Raw genomic sequence first — 17,278 nt, forward strand, 5'->3', positions numbered from 1 at the left:
TGCAAATCCAGAACATACAGATAATTCCCACAGCAATAAAAAGATCAATAATCCAGGGAAGCCTGGTTGGCTCAGTCTGTTAAGCGTCTGCCTTCGGCTCAGGTCATGATCCCAGGGTCCTGGGATCGAGCCCCGCATCGGGCTCCCTGCTCTGCAGGGAGTCTGCTTCTCCCTCTCCTACTCCCCCTGCTTGTGTTCCTGCTCTCACTATCTCTCTTTGTCAAATAAACAAATAAATAAAATCTTTAAAAAAAAAGATCAATAATCCAAATAAAATTTGTCAACATTTTAACCAATTGTTTCAAATAAGAGAATACATACAAATGGCAAAAGTACATGAAAACATGCTCAGCATCATTAATCATCAAGGAAATGCAAACGAAAACCACAGTTAAGTTAGCACCCAAAACCACTAGAATAATTGTTGTTAAAAAGACTGAGAACTTCAAATGTTAGCAAGAGGTGGAACAACCAGAGTTTCCATACATCATTGATGGGAGGTGAAATAGTTCAATCACTTTAGAACACTATTTGGCAATATCATATAATACAAGGCTAACTACATATATACGTTCCAAGACCCTGCAATCCCACTCCAAGTAAAGAGAACATATGTTCACAAAAATATTGCACAGGAACATTTGTAGCAGCTTATTCATAATACAGTAACACTGAAAACAGCCCAAATGTCCATCCACAAGAGACTGGATAAACAAACTGTGACATTTATACAATGGAACACTACTCAGCAAGAAACAAATGTAATTATTGATAAGTGCAAAAGCATGGATGGCTTACTTTCAAACATACACCAATCTTAAGAAGGAAGTGTACGTAGTCTATTATTTCATTTATATAAAGTTGAAGAAGAGTCAAAGTAATCTATGACAGTAGAAAACAGAATAGTGGTTGGCAAAGGAAATGAAGATTAATGGGAAGGGGCGATAAGGAAAGTCTCTGGGCTGATGGAAATGTTCTCCATTATGCTGAGAATACTGCTTACACAAGATTATACAATTATCAAAAGTCATCAAATTGTATACCTAAAAACTGTATTTCACTGTTCATAACATTTGCCTCAATTTTTTTAAAGTAAGCAAACCAGGCAAAGTGGAGTAAAGGAAAGAGTCTTTATTGATTTCTGCCATTGGATAAATACTGCACATACCCTTGCATAGGATTCATGAGATGATTGGTTGATCTATGATAGCATCGACAAGAGCCTGCCTATTTAGTAGATGAGGAAATACAGGTTCAAAGAGATTTAGAAATTTGCCCACAGTCACAAAACAACCAAGTAGCAGATCTGGGACTCAACCACTAGTATTTTGACTTCACTTAATGTGTCCTTTCTACTTATAATAGTAGCTCTCAAACATGTTTTACCACATTCCAGAGTAAGAAACACCATATAAACACATACACAATAAATGTTTCAAAAGGAATGTTTAACCTTAAAACATATAATTAAAATTTTGCATAAGCACATGTTTTCTTTCAGGTCCAACATAGTATTTCCTCTGGTCCTGAAACAAACGCCATGTATCTTTTCACATTATAATGTCACTCAGTATGGAGAAATGTTCATAGTACAAGCTTTAAGGATCTAAGAGTACCATAGATTTGGCACCTATTTCATGCTCATGGTGCATCATAGCTTCACTGATTAGAACAAAAGTGGTAAATTCCTGTATTGATGGTAGAATCACAAATTCAAGGGGGAAAGTATATCAAGAAAGTGGCAATGGTCAACGAAGTTGTGTATGCCAAGTCAATAAGAACTGTCAAAGGAAAAAGTAGGTGCATGCAATGGATTTAGGATAAGGAAGACTCAAGTTTAAAGACAGTCTGAGAAAAAGAGTAGGGATTAATTTGACAATTTTATGATATGAGATGTAGTTTTGTATAAGGATGTTCCATGTAGCGCTAAGAAAGGGAGCAAGGTGGAAGCAGAGGGATTGGAAAACAGAGATGATGGAGCAGTCTAGGAATCACATTGTAATTTAAAGTGAGCAAAAGAAACAATAATGCCTGGCTGTCATTGTCTTGTTAGTTTAGAACTATTAGTGTCTTTATTTTACACATGAGGAAAAGAGGCATATAGAGGTGAAAGAAACTCACCCAAAATAATACAGATCTTTAACTATAAGAATAAAATTGGAACCTAGGGAGTCTAGTTCCAGTATCTATGCTGTTAACCCCTACACTTAAATGCCTCTCTCACCCATATATGTTAAACCATATAAAATTGCTGTTTTTAGGTTAAAATGATTAAATGTTTATTTCTTATAGTTTAACAAATTACTCCTTTCTCTCCTCCTCTATGAAGTCAAAGTTCTTCAAAGAGTTTTCCAGCCTCATTCTCTCGTAGCCTTACTATTCAGTACTCAACGTGAAGAAAGTTGAGATTTTCTTCAAATCTCTCGATTTGTTCTTCTTTGCCAAATCCATTAGAAATGTATATAGTAGCAATGTCCACAATAGCCAAAATATGGAAAGAGCCCAGATGTCCATAGATGGATAAGGAGATAAAGATGTGATATATATATCTCACATATATATAATGGAATATTATTCAGCCATCAAAAAGAATGAAATCTTGCCATTTGCAATGACATAGATAGAACTAGAGTGTACTAATGCTAAGCAAAATAGGTCAGAGAAAGACAAATACCATATGATTTCACTCATACGTGGAATTTAAGAAATAAAACAGATAAATACAGGAGAAGGAAAGGAAAAATAAGATAAAAACAGAGAGGGAAGCAAACCATAAAAGACTCTTAACTATAGGGAATCAGCTGAGGGTTGCTGAAGGGGATGTGGGTGGCAGGATGGGGTAACTGGGTGATGGGCATTAAGGAGGGCACTTGTTGTGATGAGCACTGGGTGTTGTATGTAAGTGATGAATCACTAAATTCTACCCCTAAAACTAATAATACACTGTATGTTAACTAATTTGAATTTAAATTTTAAAAAAATGTTTAATCTTTGTTTTAATTAGCCTAACTGCAGCACTTGAAAATATTAACCAAATCCTTCATCATCACAATAGTCTATTTACCTGGCGCTGAATCTACTTGATCTTTCCTACCTGTATTCTAGGAAACCCCTTTCAGTCAACTTTGCAGACTACTTTTCTTCTGTCTCTCCTTAAATGCTGACATTCCTTGGGGTTTTATCCTAAATCTCCTTCCTGTTGTACTCCATATGCTCTCCCCCTAGGTGAGCTCTTTTACTCCCAAGGTCAACTGTCACCTATATGCTAATGAAACCATTACAGGTAGCATGATCTTACTCCAAACCCAACTCTTCAAGTGCGTTTTCATGTGTATGTATGTATGTATATGCACCTGAACTCAGCATTAACCTCCTTTTAAGTCCTATCTTAATAACTGATACCACCATTTCGAAGGAGCAACCCAGACCACAGCCTGGACCACCCTTTACTTTTCATTCCCTCTATACAGTCTGAACCTTTATATATTTTACTTGCTAAATTTCTATTAGTCATGTCCACTTCTTCACATCTGCACTCTCATCTGAATTCAGGCCACCATACCTTCTCTCCTGGATTGCTGCTTTAGCTATCCGATGGCTTACCCACGTCTTGTATCTGTTGATTCCATTCTCCAATACTGCAGCCACCTTGTGCTTTAAATGAAATTCTGATATCACACCTGCCCTTTTTAAAACCTTTAAATGATTTTACCATTGCTTTTGGCATAAACCCAAACTTCTTAACACAGTAGTTTACAGGATATGTGTACTAAGCCTCTACCATTTTCTTTACACCCACTTTTCTTGATGCTTTCTCTTTTACTGTATTTTCCAAATATACTTAATCTTTTGGATCTCTGGACCCAATCCCAAAGGTGAGGGGATGGGGTGGGGGTGGGAGTTCCCTCCCACACAGCACAAGCAATTCTGACACTATAACCAGAGATTATATCAGATTCCACAGGTTAGGGTTTCAGTCCTACAAGATTGTCCCCTCCCCACTTCAGACACCGGTTGCAGGCCCAGGTTGTTACCTGTACTTCTGGCTGATCAGTTATAGATTGGGGATTCCAATCATCCCTTCCTTGAACTTCAGATGCCAGTTGCAAATTGAGGTTGCTACCTGCACTTCCAACAAACTGTCTGTAAGCAGAATTCTCATAGCCTCCTCGAGTTTGATTAATTTGCTAGAGCAGCTCACAGAACTCACAAGAACATCATAGTTATTAGACTACCAGTTTATTACAGAGGATATAACTCAGGAACAGCCAGATGGAAGAGATGCATAGGGCAAAGTGTGGGGAAAGGGCGAGGAGCTTCCACGCTCCTTCTGAGCTCAGTGCTCTCCCAAATTTCCATGAGTTCACTGACCAGGAAGCTCTCTGATCCACTCCTTTAGGGTTTTTATTGAAACTTCATTACATGCATAAATCATTGGCCACTGGCAATTGATTCTACGCCCCCCTTTTTCTTTCTGGAAGGGTCAGTGGGGATGGAACTGAAAGTTATAACCCTCTAATCACAGGGCTGGTTCTCCTGACAACCAGCCCCGACCCTCAGGTGGGTTTGAAAAGTCACTTCACTAACATAACAAAAGACACCTTTATGGCTGTACTAAGGAAATTCCAAAAGTTTTAGGAGCTCTGTGCCAGAAACAGGGAAGAAAACCAAATATGTATTTCTCATTATAAATCACAATATCACACTTAACTTATACTTATTCAAATAAATGTTCTCTTTCTTTTCAGGCTTTGGAGGTATATTTCCAGATCCTTCTTCACTGAATACTGTCCATATGCTACTTATTTGTTAGACCTCAACTAACATGCCCCTGTCTACTGAAGACTTTGATGACTTCTGTAGACTCCTTTAGGTGCCCTACCCAGCACTCCTAAAGCATCATCTATTTACTTTATCATTGCATTTTGCAGATCCTATGGAAATTATTTATTTAATTGCCTATAACTCTCTTTTTTCTATTATTTATTCACAAGAGACAGAGAGAGAGAGAGAGAGAGGCAGAGGCAGAGGGATAAGCAAGCTCCCTGCGGAGCTGGGAACACGATGCGGGGCTCAATCCCAGGACCCTAGAATCATGACCTGAGCCACCCAGGTGCCCTTATTTAATTGCCTATAACTCTTGTTACCTCCTCAATCTAAATAAGTCTCAGATGGTAATATAGAGCACAGATAATAAAAACAAGTGAACCAAATCTGTACTGCTTTTCATTGATTACCTATGTCTAGTATATGCTTAACATGCACACACGTATTTTACTTATTTTACTCAAAAAGAAGCCATTTGGCTTATTGCAACTTATTCCAAACAGTTATCACTTCCATCTAATTCCATTTAATTATCATAATGCTTTACTCTACTAGATTTTCCTTATGTGGATATGATATAATTTCCAATCTTTCACTAATTTCCGAATACTAGCTTAACGCACAACCATATATCATCCCAATGTCCATTCCAAAACAATATCATATAATAAAATGCCATCTGCCTCAGCACACCAGATGTTCTTTCATCTTCACACAATTCCTTAAAGGCCTCCTCTTCCACCAGATCTTAGATGGATAAAAAGGCAGCTGCTAGGTTTTTTTTTTTCCTTCCAGAAAGAAAAGCTTAGACTATCTAGAGACATGGATGGTACTTAATTCAATTTAACACTCGTTTAAATTTCCCACTTAAATAATATTTACAAGCCTAAAAACATATAAGAAATGTATTCTATTACGTATTCATCCATCTACTGTTTGCATTTTATAGTGTTTCATACAATGAGTATATTGCTGCATGTAAATCAAATTTCTAATCAATCAAATTCCTTAAATTTCCTGGAGAAAATTATTTTAAAGGAAATAATAAATTCTATAGTAACAGGTATTTAACGCCTCTAAAACTTATTCAAACCATGTTCTTGGTATTCCCTTAAATAAGTAATATTCTTCAATATTGTTTAATGCTTCAATGTTTGAAGGTTGCTTTTTGACAGTCTTTTATATTATAATTGAACATTTATATAATCTATGACTTCCTGTTTAAAAAAACTAAATTGAGTATGCTACCTTCTAATCTGCCTCTTTATCTTCCCCTATAACACAGGTGCAGTATTACCTGCCTTTGGGATATAACGCAAGGGCCTGAGCCAGGGTGTAAGTTCAAAAAAGAAGCTATTATTTTAGTCATCTCTCTATTCTCAAATTAACAAATTTCTTCTCCTTCAGCCACTTTACTGAGTTTCTGTCACAGAGGCTCCCTCTTCTGAGTTGTAGCCAGGGCCCATCATTTTCTGACATACAATTCTATAAACCTGCTAAAAATATCTACACTCTAGAGAAAACACATTCATTCTGCTTTTCTATTAGAAGAGTAAAATCTAATCTTTAATATTTTAAAGGAAATAGGCATCAATTGTCCCATTTCTGATAACAGTGTAATAATACCAACCAATCTGTTTCAAAGTTATTAAATCCTAAAACCTCGGAACCTATAGATAACATTTTAATCAAGCCATGTTGCTGAGTTATCTGTTTCTGACCACATGTGAAATTTGCCCACTTCCAAATTTTAAGCAAAACCAACACCACCTCAAGACACCAAGAGAGGACCTATCGCTGTTCTTCCTCCCTAGAAGAATTCGGCAAATGTAAGCAGTTCTCTAAAAAACACGGAAAGAAAAATGCCTCAGCAAATCACATAAAGTTCTCCAATCACTTTTTGGATTCAAAAAGAAAAAAAAAAAGTGGAAAATGTTCTCTTGTTCCTTGCCACCTCATCACCAAACTCCCTCAGAAACCACAGTCAATATAAGACATTCAGAAAATTGAGGCTATCTCAGTAATCTTTAACCGAATTCTGTACTTAGGAAAATTTCCCCATTTATAAATTTACCAACCTTTTATATACTATACTTATGTAACAATATTGTGAAATAATTCACCCAATACTTGCATTCAGGAACCTATTTCAGAAGTTAATGGCAACAACCATGCTGATCTCCTAAGCATATTTTGCATATTATTGCATATATTCCTTCAAAGCCTGACTAAAATTGTGTCTCTTTCACAAGAGGCAGTATGGTGCAATGGTTACACATGATCTCTGGGCAAGGCAGCCTGGGGTTCAGATTTACAACTTACTTGCTGTGTGACTTGAGATAAATTGACTTCCCTAATTATTCATGTTTCTCATTTGTAAAACAAGGATGATGGTCATAACTATCACATAGGATTGGTGGATGGATTAATTGTGGTAATGCACGTAAAACATCTAGTACAGTGCCTGACAAAGGAGTAATCTCCCAATAAATGTTGATAGCAATGATGATGATGAAGAAGAATCTATAATAACCACGACCAACAAGAGTCATGAATCCCCATGGTATCACTGGTCTGTAAAACCTAGCAGATCTTCCCATGCACTGCTATTTGTAGCTTATGTATATATTGAATCTCCCACAGATTATTCAAAAACCAATAAACTAAACATCTAATACCTCTTCAAACACCAACAGCATGTACTGTAGACAACTAGTACCAACACACGTTAAAGTGCATGTGTGATTATATGGTTAAATGTAGTAGAATCCTAATCCAATGGGATTCATCCCCCAAACTGTAGCTAAACTATAAGGCTATCTATAGTAAACGGCCTAAAAATTTGTCATTCTGGTGTTTCAAATGTTTATTACCTCTCTCTACTGCAAAATCTTTTTGGAAGTAGTTTTCAAGAGACAAAGGTAAGCAATGGAGGATATGCTACAAATGACTTGTTTCCCAAAATAGTTAATAATGATTGAGCAACAGGAGGCTTGGCTATGACTTCTCAAGTTTTTACTTGCAATATTGAGAAAATGAAGGAGTCACATAGCACAGGTATTTGCTAACAATTTGTGAAATCAGTTACCAACAGTAGGCTATTATTTTTAATAGATCTATTTCCATATCACACTTATTTTATTGAAATTAACCATTTTTGTGAGAAAAAGGATCATATTTCAATGTCTGAATATATTAAATCTCTGTTTACAGCTTTAAAAAATAAACTGGTGTCAGAATATAATTTCAATTAAAACACATTTCTTATATATTCAGACAAAAAAAGGAGATCAAATCAGGTTGTTCAAACAAGTAAGGGTATAAGAAAAGTGGGCAATACAATAAAGTTATTCCCAAGGGTTTCTAAAAATTACCCCTAAAACTTCTTCCCCTTCTACAGCTGCTATGGGAACAAAGAGCTTCAATCTAGATTGTATACTTAAACAAAAACTAAGAATAATGATCAGACCTCACTTCGTTCTCAGTTTCATGAACCCTGTCACAAAGTCTCTTTGAAAATAAGATAAAGAAAAATATTGCTCCCATTATCCAGATGGGTTTATCCTGGTCATGCTCATTTGCATATATCTAGTCAATGAAATATGAATGTACAATGCTTAACAGGCATTCACAAGAAAATTTTATTTTTTAAAAAGATTTATGTGAGAGAGAGAGCGCGTGTGCACGCACGTGAGAGAGAGAGAGAGAGAGGGAGATTGAGAACCAGGGAAGGAGGGGGTGAGGCAGAGGGAGAGAGAGTCTTACACAGACTCTACACTGAGCACAGAGCCCCCTCAGGGCTTGATCTCCTAATCCTGAGATCACAACCTGAGCCGAAACCAAGAGTCAAACGCATTTAACTGTGCCACCCAGGTGCCCCTCGCAAGATAATTTTATAAAGAAATAAATTAAAATACACAAATGAGTAGGGACTGAATATTATATATGAAATAAACATAGAAGACATTGTGAAAGTGAGCCCAGGTATATGCTTCTTTATTCATGTAAGCCTCCATTATAACCTCACACGCTGCACATAAGCACACTCCTCCACAGCTGTGCAAGAATTATTAACCTTTTTCTTTGTTAATTTTACAGGAACCAGGGAAGGAGGCTACTTGATAACGCCTATTTTGCAAACACAAGTGTAACGCACCAGGACCCCAGAATGGAGCCTTGATGTCCAAAACAGCACACAATCTCAAAAATTTTGAGCCTCTCCTTGTGAAGAAGTTTCAAGGCCCATCCAGTATCTGTCCTAACCCACACATACCTGGCTAGCCCCATAGTCCTTAGACTCAACAAAGACAAGGCAGATTTTGGACCAACCCCCTGCCTTCTCGTTGGGCTACTCTTCTGAGAATAAACTTTCTCTGCTTTAAACCCGGTGACTTAGAGATTGGCTTACTGTGCCTCAGACACACAAATCTGACTTCTGCGTTCAGTAACAAAAGGAGGAAAAAACAAAGCTGGCTGGCTAGGTACCACAAGATCCAGGAATGAGATGGGAATAGTATCCTTAGCTTTTCTTGTGCCTCAGATGCATCAAAATGGGTACTTAAGCTGGCAAACCAGAAAAGTCAACAGAAGCAGACAAAAAGAAAAAAAGAAAAAAAAAAAGCCTCAAGAGAAGCCTGCTAGCCCAAGAACTAGAAAGAGAGCAACCTAGCAAGACAGAAAACTTTTAGACAACATCCTTCTCCAGCCAAATAATACAGAAAGAAAGAAGAAAAACAAAACAAAATAGTGTCTCATGCTCACCTCTGTCAAGAAAGGTTAAGTAGAGGAGCCTAGACTTCCAACCTCACCCAACTGTAAAGAGATACGTTTTTCCCCTCTGGCTGGAGTCAGAAAAGACTAGATAAGGAATAGGGACTTCACTTCTGCCCACAGTAAGGATGTGTCCTGCAGTGGCCGGAGAGGCCACGGGGAAATTCTGGACTTCTCCCTTAATGAACAGTAACAAGGCGCCCTTCTCCCTCCAAGCCAGGGTGGTGTCAGAGGTCTCATTCTGCTGGAATTTTCTTCATGCTCCAGCAGGAGTGAGGCTTCCCCACCCCTACTGGTGTCCCTGGAGCCCCATGTAGGAAGCAGTAACACGGTGTGCCTCCCCCTCCTGGCCAGAATGGTGTGGATGGATGCCTAGTGGGGAACCTGGACTTTCACCTCCACCTGCAGGTGTCAAGGTAATGCCCCCTTTCCAGCTGCTGGCCTGGTGTTAGAGGAGGCCTTCCAAAAGAGAATATTATTAAAAAGTGTGACATGGTCAAACTTTGACTTTGAGTGAATCACTCTGGCAAGCATAGCTGGGGAGGGGAGAAGACAGATAAAGGGTGGTAATGATAAGAAACAGAGAAGAGTAAAACCAGAAGTATGATAGTGCCTGGAAACCAAAGGGAAAGCCAAGAAATTGAAAAAAAGACCAACAGTGGAAACTGCAGCCAAGAAACCTGGTGAGAGGTCAGAAAGATTTTATTGGATTTGGCAATTAGGAGACGATCTGGTCTCCAGGTCACTGGTTTTAGGACAATGATGAGGACAGAGCCAGAATGAAGAGTTTTGAAGAGGTTAACTGAGAAAGTGAGGCAGCCAGTTAAAACTAATATTATTGGAAACTTGAAGGAAACAAGGGAGTATTTTTTTTCAAAGATTTTATTTATTTATTTGACAGAGAGAGACACAGCGAGAGAGGGAACACAAGCAGGGGAAGTGGGACTTGATCCCAGGACCCTGGGATCATGACCTGAGCCGAAGGCAGTCGCTTAACCGACTGAGCCACCCAGGTGCCCAACAAGGGAGTATTGAGAGAGATTATTTTGGTTACTTTCGGTGAGTTAAAAAAATATTTTAATTTTTTCTAAGTTATTCAGATTGGATCAATTACAGACTGCTGCAATAAAAGTGGAGAGGGAGGAAGAAAGTGGAGATAGGGATGAAGAAGGGATGGAACTATGGAACAAGTCTGGAGGACGTGATGAGCATTAGGGTCAAGGATACTGGTGTACAAGTCAGCCTAGAACAAAAAAAAAAACATTTCACCATCTGGGAATGAAGGACAATAAGGAGGATTATGGAGGTTTTTAGATGATGGGAGGTTGAAAAATGTCAGAAGAGATATATCCATTTCCTACTAAAACAGAGGATGAAATCAGTTGCCAAGAGTGAAGGACGTGTGGGTTTATGAGGGGGTCTGAGGAGGTTTGGAATTACCCTGGAAAGACACAGGACAAGGGCTAACCAAGCTCAAGTAAAACACTGAGAGTGACCATTGCGAACATAAGGGAACATGATATTTTAAAAACTCTGATTGGAATAATTTTTCATAAGATAATTTATTTCATAATTTGGTCTATAAGTTCAAATTTCAGTCAGCAGTGATCCAAAGAGTAAAGGCAGTGCTTATTTTCTTACAAAGCCAAGCTTCAAGTTGAGGTCAAGTCCACAATGCCATTAAAATGTTAAAGAAAATCTTAAAAGCACCATCTTGTATTTATGTAATTTCTGTTTATATTTGTATAAAAAATCTATTTAAGTTTGTATAAAAACTGCTTATATTATCACAAACAGAATTTTTTAAACCTTAAAATAACCATGGGTGGTAGATACAACTTTTCCTATTTTACAAATGAAGAAAAGGAGAATCAGAGAGGAGATAAACGACATATCCCATAAATTCACAGTAGACAGAAGTGTCAACACTCTGTCCCAAGTGTTTTGTTTGCTAAAGCAGAGTTTTTCCACTGTATCATAAATGTGTCCTAATTGAAAATCAAAAATATCTTGAAATTATTTTTTTGGCCAATTTTTATTTTTTATTTAAGAAACAAATCAGATTATCCCAAATGTATTAGGAGAAAAAAGGGGTTACATTAATCAAAAGGAAAGTCACATGACTACTATTTTTTTTATCAGAAGCTAGTTTTAGACATTATACCAATACCTTTCCTTAATTTAAGAACTCTCTATGCTTTGTGGAAAATTCTTTGAGGAATACAACCTAATTAAATAATGATCCTTACTGAGAACCTACATGTAGTTAAGTCACTGCAAGTCAGCATTTGTGATAAATATCATTCCCTGTTTCTCTCATGGTTTTAAAAGTTCATCTAAATCTGCAAACATGAAGGCCAATCCTAGATGGAAGGCCACGCTTTTCAACCAAATTTTAAAATAGCACCTAATACTCGTAAAAAAACCATTTTAACTGTTGGGATATTTGGCAATATTTGACTTCCTCATTTGATCAGTCAACCAAAACAATGATGAATCTACCAATATTTGTAAAGAAGTCAGGTTAGGAAATCTTGCACACTAGAGAACTTTGTAATTCTAATTAAGTCTGGGACTACAAAGAAACTATACCTCATCTAGTCCAATTCCCTAATTTCAGAGACAAGGAAACGGGGCTTGGGGGGAAGGGAAGTTTATCAACATTCTGTTTAGGCAAAAATGGAATTAAAATCCAGGTATCTGGATTCACAGTCTAGTGCACTTCCCAGAAGTAGCATAGATATAAATAACCTCATCTAATTTCATCTGGCAAGCAAATTCAGAGGCTGAGTGGAACTTTAAGGATCATGCTGAGTTTGCTGTTTTATCATATTCAAAAGCACCTTCCATTAACAAATGGATAATTAAACAATATTATAGTCACAGGAGGAAAATTATTTTAATTAATCAAACATATTATAAGCACTCTTCAAACCACATTATTCAAGATCTTTTCTAAGTAACAATCAAAGATATAAAATGTATGGGCTCTTCCCTTAGCTTTCACAGACTCTTACCTACTGAAAACACATAGCAGAAACAAGTGAAATAAAACAAATTACAATAAAAATAACAAAATAATCAACAAAACAGTACTTTTAACACCATGGCCTTATGAAGTAATTGCAGTTGAGCGCTGATTTGCATTTATCGCCAATCAAAAATGCAAAATAAATCACTGTGAAAGCTCATTGGTTTACATCACTGACCTTATATATATATTAGCTTCCAGAAAATCATTCTGAAGAACTGAATCATCTGGATCATTTTTACTGCTCACTCAGTCTTGAGACTGTCTGCACAGTACTGACTGAAATGTACTTCAGTGTGCACCTTCTCTCCAAATGAATATCTATGTCAGGTTTATTTATAGCCACTGCCTTCAATCAGTGCATTTCCAGGTAAGAGAAATAAAATCATCTCAACATATTCTCCCATAGAGATCTGAAACAAAACCTGGAAATCTTGGCAAATGGCCTTTGAAAAAACAATGAAAGATCTATAATGTAAAATGTACATTAAGATTTGTTCGAGATTCCAAAGGACACTCACCTTACACTCTTCAGTAAGTACACATAAAGAACTTCAGGTACAAAAAAGAATTAATGTAAACCTTATGCATCTTTTTTGCATATCTTTTTATATACTCCAAGATTATAATCATCACCTCCTCCATTCTCTTTTCCACATTATGATTTCTCTGAAATTTGGACACCTCTCTTTGTTTCTTACTTAGATGTTTTTCTATTTTGGAGCTTTTTCCTCCTAATTCTTTACAAAAGCAGGACATGCTTCCCCCTACTGGGAAAAAATTAAATTACAAGGTACATTCAAACATGTTCCTAAGGATCAAGAAATCAAGTTTCTGGGAACGATAGAACGTTAAGGAACCAAGGGCACAGCCTTTTCTGACTGTTTCACCAGCTGCAGAAATACTTATTCACTCTACTAAGAGTTTCTCATCTGCATTTCTTTAGTTTTGAAACGTACACCAAATGCTGATTTGTAGCTAAGAAGCTCTTAGAACACTAACTTCTCATCAATGACTGATGAATTAATCATTGAGCCTGCTGTCCCAAAGAGAACTCCAATTAGCAGGTTAGAGAAAATGATCAATTCGTAACTTTTTTTTTTCACTTTAAAGACGTTATCAGCGTAATAAAGACACTTCTGGAATATATATTGAAATAAATGATTTCAGAAAGCTTAATTGCATTTTAAATCATTTTGAACAATCTTAAGCATTTATTAACTAATTAATTTTCAATATTCCTATTATTTTATGCAATTATCTTTATTTTCAATAAACTAGAGGGAGAGTTTAATTTTTAAATTGACTTTACTTTTCAACTTAATTTCTATTATTTTCATTCAGTAACCAAGAAAGTAGTAGGCATAATTGCTTTTTACCTTTCCAAATCCTCTAGAAAATCAACTTCTTCCCTGAAAAGCAGTTTAGCTGTTTCACACATTCGAGATTTTGATTATAAATCTTTTCTTAATTGTTTAGTATGCAAAAACAAAAAAAAAAATACCTTGCACTGCATTGTTGTTATAAATTATAAATAAAATATTTAAACAAACCAAGTGGTTATTTGAATCTTACATGGAGGATTACAATTTTTCCTTCCATGTACAACTAGGTCTCAAAAAAGAAAACATTTCTTTTAATGCGGAAGGGCCAAGGAAGAGGAAGTTGTCACTTTTAGTTTTGCTATAGGTAAGTCCATAACAACCTAAGCTACAAAACTGCACTGTAGTCAATTTAATGATGAAGCAATTCATTATTAATGAAGGATTCATAAAAAAAAATCTGGAGTTGTTTTTAAAAAGGCATGTGTAGATTACTACAGATATTGTATCTTTAGCAGATAGATGGCATTATTTCAAGATGAATGGAGTAATTGGGCTAATATTTCTGTCATACAGAAGTTTGTGTGTGTGTGTGTTTAAACAATCTTTCAAAGCAACGCAAAAGACAAGATATATGTGTTCCTCTGGGAATGAAATCTCATTTAACATTACAGGTACACAAAAGAAAATGCACACTTGGTAAAACAGTTGATCGATTGTGGAGTGGTCTCAGGGGCCAGTATCTCTCAGAGTACCCAATCATCACACTTCAAATAATTTGATAAGCACTTTAGCCTTTACAACATTCACAAACATTGACGAACATGCATAGTTTTAATCTAGGTTAATTCTAAGACTTTCCATAGGAAAGGCTGTAATTAGATAAAGGGTATCAAAATCCCTTCCCAAATGCAGAAAAAAAAAAAAATGCTGATTTGTATCTAAGAAGCTCTTAGAACACTACATTGATCACCATTTACTTCCAAACTGATTTCCCTTTCCTCTGCAAAGTGAAAATATCCCTGTTGACCGCGCTACACTTTATGGTTTCTCCATCAATGATCCTAACAGGTCACATCACTACTGCCATTACATCTCATAGCTTTGGTCTTCCCCAAATTAAGACGTAGAGAAGGAGCACTGCTGCCTGCCCCAAGAACGGGCTCTGTCCGCCCGAGCTCTGAAGCGAGCATCTTCAGGGGGACAGTTTCTGCGAAGGAGACAGGCGTCCCTCCCCAACTTCACTCCCCTAGCCAAGCCTCCGGTGAGAAGGGCGGCCAGAGGTTTGTGCCCATCTGTGGGGGCAAGTCCTACCTTCCGCCAAAAGGCGCGATGCATGCACAAAAGATGGGTCCAAGCTATCTTTCTCTGCCATCAGCTCAGGCAGATATTTCTCCTCTTCCATAGCGCGGACTTCGAACCGTCCCCGGGCGAAGCGCAAGGTTCCGCTCGCTCGGACGCAGGGTCGCCGGGCAGCGACTTGCTCGCGCGCTGCTCCGCCTCCGCCGCGGCGAGGGGATCTCCGCGCGTCCTCACTGGCCCATGCACCAAGCGGCTGCGACTCCCGCCGTCGGGCTGCCCGGCCCCGCGCCCACACCTGCCGGTCCCTTCCGTCGTCCCTCCCTCGCGCGCGGAGCCCCAGCTCACACCAGCGGCCTTAACTGGAGAGGCGGGAACAGGGCGCGTCCCACCTCCGCCAGCCACTCATTGGTGGTGGCGCCACGAGAGGCCGGGCCCCCGCGAAGGCTGCAGACCCTCATTGGGCCGCGCCGCACGTCGGATCGCCTGACTGGCAGGAGGCAACTGCAGAGGGGAGGGGAGCGCAGAAGGTGCAAACCTTTCTTCTTGCAGCCCAAGCTTTCCCTGGTTATTAGGCATGCCCAGTTGCGTGGAGCACTCTGTCTTCTGCTGAGGTGCGGAGAAAGGAGAGAGCGGGAAAAGCACCCGTTTAGCAGAGGAGCTTGGGTCCAAGGCAGCAGGGGAGATGGAGATGAAGAGTGAGTGGCTGAGGGAATGAGGAAGCACCAGGGAAAGTACCAGGAAGGTAGACGGGACTTCACCTGCGTCCCTAAGGTACAGGTGTCCCCTCTTCATCAGGCAGCTCAGACGCACTCCAGTGTGCAGGAATCAGCAGCGCACCCGATCTGGAAATATCATGAAGACTGCATGTGATCGGCGGCTGATATTTCCAATGAGCCTGACCTACATCTCGGGGACGCAGTAGGATGTTCATTGATAAACAAAGCGGCTCTGGGGCGATATTGTACAGCAACACGCTTGCAGTGTACAATCATTACGGTATTGACTTACTTCTGGTTTCCCTCCTATCCACCCCTCCTCCCCCAATCCCTACCGATAGGAGAGGTTCTGGGAGGGGGGCTGAATTTTAAAACTAAAAAGCAGTATAATCAGTTACCTACAGTTTGTGAAGGAATTGGGAAGGCAAGTGGAAGAAGGAAGAGACTAGAAAATAGGTAACCAGGGTGGCTCTGATTTCCCCCTTTCTCCCTATTTTAGATGTGACACTGTGTTTCACCAGGTGCTGTTGCTGAGCTACTTTGTATCTATCCCACCTCTATTTAAAGGAGAGTTAAACCCTCCAGGTTATCACCAACACTGGAAGCAGTGCCCATCCTTCTCTTACTAATGGGGCCTGAAAATGCAGCTTGCATGCTTCAAGTGTTCTAAAAGAATCTTTCCACCCTCTCTTTTCATAAACAATCATTTTCCAATTTGCCTCTCCAGCACCGTTTTCACTGTAGAAGAATGGGGACTAATTTTCCTAAAAATATAGCATGCTAAAACTTTTCCAAGTTCTCTTCCTGTATTCAAATCTTTTCCTTATTTTTCAAGATAAGGTTGGAAAAGTATCTTTTGCTTATATAATTTTTATTTATTTATTGCTTTTGGAAACTTCAGCTTTTATTTTTATTTTTTCCCCAGAACCTGCATTTTGTACTTAGCATGATACATTTTTTTATTATTTAATTTTTAAAATGTCATGTGTCTTTACATCCATTATCTCCATTTGTCTTCACAGAAGCATTCTGAAAAACAAGGCATGGGTATTGCTTTCTCTGTTTTATAGGTATGGAAATGAAGGCAAAGGCAGAGAAGTTCAGTGACCCAGAACTAACAAATATGATCTCCTTTGGCACCAGCCATGTTCATCCCACTCAGAAGTTGAGTGTATGCTACAATGGGGCCAATGGTGAGGGGACATGTGGCCAACAAATGTGATAGGACTGTTAAAAGTTCATGAAATAAGCCGTGAGAACCATGACTCTTTGATAATTTGGGTATTTGACAGTAGGAAAAAAATGTCACA

At 38.4% G+C, this 17,278-nt stretch overlaps 1 protein-coding gene across 1 annotated transcript in view; it reads right to left on the reverse strand.

Annotated features, from left to right (window-relative positions):
* Positions 1-15,555, reverse strand: part of KHDRBS2 (KH RNA binding domain containing, signal transduction associated 2) — a 575,928-nt gene extending 560,373 nt beyond the window's left edge. Inside the window, exon 1 of the mRNA XM_034990634.1 lies at positions 15,265-15,555. Within this exon, the coding sequence (XP_034846525.1) occupies positions 15,265-15,355 (91 nt within the window). The 5' untranslated portion in view covers positions 15,356-15,555. The remainder of the gene's footprint in view (positions 1-15,264) is intronic.
* Between the last annotated feature and the right edge of the window lie 1,723 nt (positions 15,556-17,278).

This window comes from Mirounga leonina, unplaced genomic scaffold (assembly GCF_011800145.1).
Source record: "Mirounga leonina isolate KUSES-001 unplaced genomic scaffold, KU_Mleo_1.0 Mir_53, whole genome shotgun sequence".
Classification (NCBI taxonomy): Eukaryota; Metazoa; Chordata; class Mammalia; order Carnivora; family Phocidae; genus Mirounga; species Mirounga leonina.